The sequence below is a fragment of the Notothenia coriiceps genome, unplaced genomic scaffold (genome assembly GCF_000735185.1).
Source record: "Notothenia coriiceps isolate Sejong01 unplaced genomic scaffold, NC01 NC01_scaffold00010113, whole genome shotgun sequence".
Taxonomy (NCBI): Eukaryota; Metazoa; Chordata; class Actinopteri; order Perciformes; family Nototheniidae; genus Notothenia; species Notothenia coriiceps.
Genome location: NW_011342814.1, coordinates 110561 through 118974, shown reverse-complemented (window position 1 = coordinate 118974; position 8414 = coordinate 110561). Strand labels below are relative to the sequence as shown.

The following is an 8414-nucleotide window of genomic DNA, read 5'->3' as shown; positions in this document are numbered from 1 at the left end:
ACGCATTGATGCTATGCATACAACATTTCGTACTTTTGATTACAGAATAGAAAAAGCAATATATGTTTGTAAAAAGGGTTAATCTTTTGTAGACATGACGAATAGTGTATGTTCACGTGTTACATAGTCCTAATACATTTGCCCCGTGACCCTGATTAGGATAAGTCGTTTTAAGAATGGATGCTGTAGTAGAACGCTTCGCTACATATTTATTTTGATATGACTATAAATGTTAGTTAACCAAAGACTTGACTGTGTGTGTTTTTGTGTATGTCCACATAGTGGTTTCTATGTGTGTTGTCACATAACTAAGTTACAAGGAGTGAACACATGTCGCAAACACAAAGCCAACTGGCAGCCTTTCTCTGTGTGTGTGCACTGGGTCCCTTTGTGTGTGTTTTTGTTGCTTTTGTCTATTGGACTTTTTTATGTCAAACCTACATATTTCATTGTAGTGAGCACTCTCAATTGTGTTGCCCTGCTGCTGGACTTAAGAAATTAGGACAGTCTACCCCGGCAGATAGTATTCATCTTATTTGATCAGATTTTGAACTAGAATGTGTCTCAAATATTTAGGCCTCCACTTCACTACAATGAAGTTGAAAAGATTAACACTGGAGATCACAACAAGTAAAAGTAGTGCGTGGGATACTGACTGAGTGGAGGATGCTGGCCACATTCCGGAGTTTGGACTATTTTGGCGACCTTGCAGCTTATTGTGTAACGTCACTGTGGGATAAGAGAGAAAGAGAAGAGTGGGATGGAAAAGAGAAGACGATAGTGTTGGAGACGGGCATAGAGCCTGGAAAGCTTGTACTCCGGGGACTTAGTTAGCAAGGGAAACATTAGTGGGGAAAAAATAACAAAGAGGAGAGGGGTAAAGGAGCAATGACACACAGAGGTGAGTCGGGAGAGGTTTAAAGAGGAATGGAGACGAGACAGCAGCTCAACAGGCAGCAGAGCAGTGTGAAACAGTGATTTGATAAAAACAGGCAATGCTTTTCACACAAGTGAAAGGAGTGTCCCGCAGTATAATGGATGAAAGGAGCAGGCTAGTGATAGTAAACAATGAGACATTCCTAAAGACAGGGGGAAAAAGAGATGCAGCTGAAAACAAAACAGGCAGAGTAGCATGACCAGAACAGAAAACTCTTTATTAGCTGGAACCAGGCAGAGAGATGTGGCTCCGCAGGGCATTAGTAGGCAGGGGGAAAGAAAATACTTTACACATGATGTCTTCATCTTCAAGGTATTGAGCTGTGTTTGCCTTTTTTGGTATCAAACATTTGCTGAATATGATTGTTGTTAGTTTTTTTAAGTTGTATGTAGCGTGAAACTATAACTAAATCAAATCTGAAACAATTTACAGGTTATTGGAAAAATGTTTCTACAACTGTTTTGATCCATAGCAGCTTTCTACACCCTTAGAAAGGGGCCCCAATCTGCTGGTCCGCGCCTCTCCAGAGTGGGGGTTTACTGCATGTCTTTGTCTTATATGTTAGAATACTGAACATCTTCAGGTTTTAGGCTTTTTGTTGGACAAAACAAGCAATGTGAATGGTTGACCATGTGCTCTGGGGAATTGTGATCTCCATATTTGCTTTTGTTTTCAAATGTTTACAGTTAAAGCAAGTTGTCTGCTAATCATAAAAACAAACTGCAGATACATCAACACTGACTGCAGGCCTTAACCAATGACATTTGATATTGTAATGTTGTGTTGTAGAAGCACTCAGCTTCCAAGGGATGTTAAATATCCAATGTACCTATCCACCAGCAGGTTGCTCTTTTCTTTGAACCAGCCATACAAGGATTTGAATCCCCAGCCTCCCCACCTGGCTCCGCCTTACACTAACATTTACTTTAGAATATAATCTTCAAACAGGGCCAGGGAGGCGCCAACTATTCTTCACTCCCCTGCTTTATGTTCCTCACCTTATTCCGTCTCTTTCATTTTTTTCTTTTTTTCTCCCCCCTTTATAATTGTCTGAAACTCTTATCCCTACGTTGCCGCCCGTGTCTTCCCTCTCTGCTCCCTGTGTGGCTTTCTCCTGAGGTCAACCATTCTCTGGTGGCTCTTGGCCTGTTTCCCATCCTCTACATTCCCCTGGCCTGGCCTTGGGTTGCTCTGGAGAGGTGCACTCATGATCCTGCCCTTTATTTCTCTCTTCCTAACAAACTCCACGTACCAACAGTAGGCAGACATTGTCTTCTCAAAGTTCACTTTTAATCAATGTTCGTACAGATCTTAACACAGATCTTAAAGGAGAACAATCTTTACTATAACATCTTTCAGGTTTTTTCATCCCGAAACGATTTCAGTTAGGATTAATTCAGTTTTTAAAACACTATGTTCTCTTGTGCTTTCTCTCCAATTAATAACACCCTTTGTCAAATAGAAAGCTTAAGATTAAAACTAACTGTTTACTCTGAAGGTATTTGAGCGAACTGAGAGGACAGCTGTAAAGGATAAGCTATAGCTTTAACAGGAATTCAGAGCAGCGCACGAGGCAAACTCATTTGACTAGATGCTCCCATAAAGCCTCAGGGCAGATCAGATAAACAGCCAGTTTGACCCCGAATGTTAACCAAATGATGATTATTTATGCTTGCATTTTTGGGCTTCACTCACCTGAATGCCAGTTTGAAATGGGCATGTGTGTTTTTTCTTCCCTGAGTGCTCTGAAAAGAAAAGTGCAGTAAGTGGAAATTCACAGTTGTGTTACTTAAGGTGTGTCCGCTCCCAGTGCACATGTTTCCTGTGCTGATTGAACATGGCAGCTAATGCAGTGTTGACCCATCGGAGACACTCAGACAGAGCTCGGGATGTAACTGCAGCTCTCAGTAAATGTGCTTATGTGTTAATGATAATGTAGGTGGCATGATTGTAAATTCCGCCTCACTGTCAGGACAATACTCAAAATGAGAGAGTATTAAGTCAGATTTGATCAATTATTCGGGATTCCAAAAAATAAGAACATCTTTATTGACTCATGGTACTTCAAAAAGCATCTCAAAGCTAACCATCTATGGACCAATATACACTTGTAATGACATTAAAACGCCATTACAGGCAGGAATAGCTTTAGAAGGATGAGTGCACACTAACATTGTTTCCATGGATTTTCTTGTCAGCAAGTGAAAGCTATTTTAAAAAACTGGACAGTTGCCGCAGCAAGGGACCAAATGCACCTATAGTACTGTACATTATATGTGCTATATACAATGAATTGAAAAACAACAAAACAAATATGATCGAAGTTCTAGAGCTTTCACATGGCATCAGTGTAATGCATTATGCAGAGGGGTTTAGTTCTCCTAATAAGTCTCCATTAGAGCACTTTGTACCCATCAACATCAGATCCAGTTTCTGTGTGAGTGTGAAAGAGTCGGAGACCACTTTGTATCTGAATGGATCTGATTCCTTTGTGTGCTTCAGAGGGAGGGGATGCATGTTCTGCAAGAGTGTCTGCGTGTTTAAGTCCTGTTGGAGCCCCTCAGAAAACACAGATATGTTGCACCAGCTCTCTGTTGACTCTGTGGGCTGGTGCTATCCAGTTTGGAGGACAGCTTACCAACATGCACACACATTTAAAATGTGATTATCTCTGCCATTGGGACTGGAGCTAATGATAGAGCTCAGCCTTGTTCTAATGGGCCATCAATGCACCGCAGTGACTGTAGTGGTGAAGGCTTTACATGGGTGTGCAAAAATAGGACTAAAGTAAAGGCACGTACTTTGTTAGTACAAGTTTTAATATCTTCATCACTGAGGGGTTACACATAAACTAACATACTGGTTATTATTTGTGTTGATATCAGTGTGTATTTATTCCTGCAGGTAAACAGACTCAAGCGTGAAGATGGCAAAGATCTGTGCTTTGGTGTTAATGACACGTGAGTATAATTTAATCACAGTATTTTTAAGAAATCTTTCTTCATTATATGATGTCCTTTATACAGCAACATCCACTTCTTAAAAAGTCAGTAAGTAAATCCATTTCAAAATCAGTGCATGAATCAGTTTTAGTCAATAAGAGAACCCGTGATTTGTTTTCCCCACTTCCTCTTTGCAGAGGAAATTCTACCCGCAGGTCTGTCTTCCATCAGCACGCTACTTTTGCGACAATATGAGACAAAAGGCAGTCTAAACGTCTGATCTGATTATGTATCCTTTAGAAATATACTGTCAGAAAGTTAATCCCAAACTTAGTGAGGGCTGAAATAAAGACTCCTGCATTAACAGTCCTGAAAAGGTGAGGGGGATAACATCAACAGATCCTAAAGGGGTTGGAAAAGATAAAACATGGGATGGATAAGCAACGAGAGATTAAACAGGCAGGGTTTTATCTATCATATTTAAACAGATCTGGATTTCCAATAAACGCAGCAGGATTTTAAAGGTGTTTCACTTATTAGATAATACATTATTCCAGATAACATCCATGTGCCTGTCATTCTTCACAATACTGACATGTTTATATTAACATTAAGTGTGTGAAACCAACATGACTGAAACAATTCTGAGTATAATTACATTGTTAACGACACATTTTTATTTTAAAATATATCCACAGCAATGGGATTGAGTTTTTTTTGTCTTTTTCAAAAACCAAATGAGATGCTAAAGGTGTGCTTCACTTTATAAACCTTGTCTCTTTCTGAACTCTTACAGTTGTGTCACTGGGGTTCGCAGAAGAACAAAAAAGTAAGTAATAATCCCTCAACAGTTAATATTTGAGTAATACCAAAAATTGGTTCCATTAAAAAAGGGATGTCTATTGTTATTTGTAAAAGTAATAATATAAGAGGACAATAAATCTTTTTTATTTAGTTACATTTTTATATGCTTGGAACGGCACTTTTCGGTTGTAATGTATTGATTTGTCAAACTAAGCCACTGTGTTTGGTAATCTCTCTGTTTCTGTTTACTCTATCTGTAACTGTTGGGCTGTAATTGTGAAAGCTTGTTTTTCTGCTGCTCAAACTAACTGAACATATTCATTTCTGTTTCTGCAGTGGAAGAAGACCCATTTAACTTTGGTAAGTTATTATTTTCCAACGTATTATTTTCACTCTCGTTTAGAATGTGTTGAGGGTTAAGGGTTTTTTCAAATGTTTACCATGTCTCCTCTGTGTGTGCAGACTACCACCAACTGCGAGTCGGAGGCCTGATTCTTGCTGCTGTCCTCTGTCTCATTGGCATCACTATCCTGTTCAGTAAGATCCAAATTATGCACACACCACATTTCACCCTTACAGTCATTAATCAACACAAACACTGCACAGATACACAGATCTGAAGAAAGTCCACTCTTCTTGTCTCTTGTTTCAGGTGGCCACTGCAGGTGCAAGTTCAACCAGGACAAGAGGTGATCCTTCAAAACATTAAATACTTGTTTAATTATTGTGGAAAATAGGGATATCAACCTTACTTTACAATCCCATAGGAATGTATTTCTTCAACCATTTTTTTTTTATAGACAAGCCTGTAGTTATAGTTGTGTCCACTAGAGGGCATTACAAACTCACCAATGAATATTTAGAATGACAAAAGGCAATAGTTAGCTCCTTGTATAGGGATGTTTTATTTGGACCAGTATATTCTGAAGATTACTACATCTTTGTTTGGTGTATTTCTTTTTGTTTACAAAAATCCAGAAACATTCCACAAATGTTTTTTTTTTTTATGGAAGTGGCTGGTTTCTGCCATTTCTGCCAGCAAGATTTAGAAAACTTGATTGTTCATCAAATGTGTAAAAAAAAACTTTGTTTGCACTTGTCGGTAGGCCTTCATCATGTCCGTTGACATCAACCAACACATATTTAAAAAAATACACATTTGAATAGGCATTTTAGCATTAGATTGATATAATATTGTTTACTCATCTGTTTATGTTAAATTCCATGAAATGTGTTCCTCTAGCCAGAGTGGAAACTCTCAACAAAGAACCATTTAAATGTATTATAATATTGTAAAAAACAGATATAACAAAGTTTCAAAGAGGATTGAAGTATCTTGTTCTTCGTCTCTTACGCTCTCCTTTTTTCTCTTTGCAGAGCGAGGACAGGAAGCAATGCTCAGCAGATGCTTTCCGACCAAGGTATTGTTTGTTCAGCTGCCAGAAAAATATATATTAACCTACAAAGGAAATGTTATTTGTAGTTATAGTTGACTGTAAATGTCAACAGAGAAGATCCCCTGTGATCACAGACACTTGACAGAAGAAATTTTTTTTGATGTTACCTTCAGGTAAATGTATAAATACCTGTTTATAATAAAGAGATATAGATATAATAATAGTAATATTAAAAATGAAGTTTCATGAAAATATTTAGTTTAAAATAAATAATACTCGAAATAAAGAAAAATAAGTGAAGACAATTTCAAAAAAGAAATACTGCATTTAAGGTAGGTAATTATATGCCGCATAATAAACAGGTTATTCTCCCCCCGAAGACTTCATTACCCAGTTGTCCTGTTAATTTTCTAAGGTTATATTTACTCTGTCCATCTGTTTCTCACACGCAGACTGACACAGTATGGAAGTCTCCCATGGTGATGGCCTCAGATGACATGTAGCTCGCTGTCTAACAGGTGGTGCTACTCTGGGAGTCTAGCATTCAGAAAGGGAGTGGGGGAAGTAGCGAGAGGACAGTGGATGGAGGCAGCATATCTTTTTTTTATGTAGTGGGGTAGTCATGGAAGATGCCCTCTTGAGATGCTAATTTACAGTTTGTACATTGCTAAGCTAAATCCAGTTTAATGCTGATAATGTCAGTTTGACTTTAACAGCTGTGATGTATATGATATGCACAGGTGGCCCATACGGAAAAACACTGTTTGAGTGAGGGTGCGTGTTTGTCTATGCAAGTGGAAATTGCCATGGCAGTATGTCCTGGAGGCCTTTGCTGACACAAAACACACACACACACACACACACACACACACACACACACACACACACACACACACACACACACACACACACACACACACACACACAAATGGACTTTTCATCCATTATTGCAATAATTTAAGCAGAGGAAGAATTGTAGTACTTGATATCTGAGAAACTAGCTGATAAATCGTTATTGCTAACAGTACAGAGTTGGTGAAACACAACATTTGAACATGTACTGTAACTGCTTTGATTCAGTGTTTTTCTGAGTAATTCTGCTTCGAGGTAAAAGCCTTCTGAACGTCTGGATCTTACAGCTCTCGAAAAAATATATAGACCACTCCAAATATGTCTTGGCAGCAAATATGTATGGCAGCCATTCCATTCCAGTGTCTGTTGACTTCCAACACGGAGAAATGTAAATTTTACTCAAACACATATCTATAAATAATAAAACCAGAGATATTAATTATTTTGCACTGGTCTCTTAATTTTTTCCAGATCTGTATATTATCAGAAAAACAAACTGAGAAAATGTAAGTGCCCCAACGGAACATCTGTTTTCTGCCAAGAGAAAACTAAACGTAATGATATTCCTGAAGTTGAAATTAGGCTTAAATAGTAATTGAACCACAGTGTGATTCACATCGTCAGAAGTCTGTGTAACCGAGTCTTTGGGGTTAATGATCACATTTTCAAGCATTAACGTAATCATCTGAATTTGGAAACCTAACGTTCTGTCTGTAGGTCGTTCCTGCGAATGCTAGATGTCGGCCAGAACACAGCCGACTTCCCGAACCTGCAACCATCAGATAACACGGAGGAGGAGCAGCGGGATTTTACACATCCAACGAGAGGCTTTTGTTTTACTGTTAGAGAGCAACAGAGAGTAGTCTGTGTAAGGCTGTGAGGTGTGATGCTTTCTGCCTTGTAACTGAGCTACTGATCTGCAGCCTGCATCTTCACACATCCACACACAAACTTTACACGCAATGTGTCACTTTCATTTCAATTGACAGAACACGTGATTTAGAAATAAAAAGGCTATGACACAAATAAACTGTCATTTGAATCGGTTTGATTAAGCTGAAAGTGACCTCATACAACAGTTAACAGAAACTATTTACCAAAAAATTCCTTAAGTGTCCACATGCTGAAGTTCTCTGCCGTCTGCTCTGTGTGTAAGGTCAAACATTGATGTAGATATTAGTCGCTTATTGTGCCAAACCTAACGTTCTGTCAATGCTTTCATGTCACATATATGAAATCCACCTATCATGAGTGTTTAAAATGTTGTTGATTAATCATAATTAGAAGTGAATTCCCATGTTTAGCTTTATGGAGGAAAGTAGTGGATTGTACTGTTCAGAAATACAGAAAAACTCTGTCATGTTTCTATAAAAGAACCTTGAAACAAACAAATATGAACTATGGAGTTTTTTTTTGTTTGTGTGTCCAAGATCCAATGAAATCATGATTCGATGTTTAAGGCCTGAGAATATGAGATATGAA

At 38.3% G+C, this 8414-nt stretch overlaps 1 protein-coding gene across 2 annotated transcripts; it reads left to right on the top strand.

Annotated features, from left to right (window-relative positions):
• The first annotated feature begins 3802 nt into the window (after window positions 1-3802).
• On the top strand, window positions 3803-8324 carry fxyd3 (FXYD domain containing ion transport regulator 3). 2 transcript variants are annotated; one of them, XM_010771614.1, is made up of 8 exons: window positions 3803-3897; window positions 4676-4708; window positions 5020-5043; window positions 5146-5220; window positions 5336-5372; window positions 6061-6104; window positions 6533-6598; window positions 7650-8324. In XM_010771614.1, exons 1-7 carry the CDS (start codon window positions 3864-3866, stop codon window positions 6535-6537), a joined length of 252 nt encoding a protein of 83 aa, XP_010769916.1. In that variant the 5' UTR covers window positions 3803-3863; the 3' UTR covers window positions 6538-6598; window positions 7650-8324. The 2 variants fall into 2 exon arrangements, with proteins under 2 accessions (XP_010769916.1, XP_010769915.1); XM_010771613.1 differs by lacking the exon at window positions 6533-6598 and having other exon boundaries at window positions 3804-3897.
• The last annotated feature ends 90 nt before the right edge of the window (window positions 8325-8414 follow it).

Excerpts from the sequence above, each read along its gene's own strand:
- fxyd3 (XM_010771613.1), top strand. The coding sequence starts at position 3,864 with ATGGCAAAGATCTGTGCTTTGGTGTTAATGACAC. Across the intron at positions 5,044-5,145 it reads AGAAGACCCATTTAACTTTG|ACTACCACCAACTGCGAGTC; the intron begins GTAAGTTATTAT and ends CTGTGTGTGCAG. Across the intron at positions 6,105-7,649 it reads GCAGATGCTTTCCGACCAAG|GTCGTTCCTGCGAATGCTAG; the intron begins GTATTGTTTGTT and ends TTCTGTCTGTAG.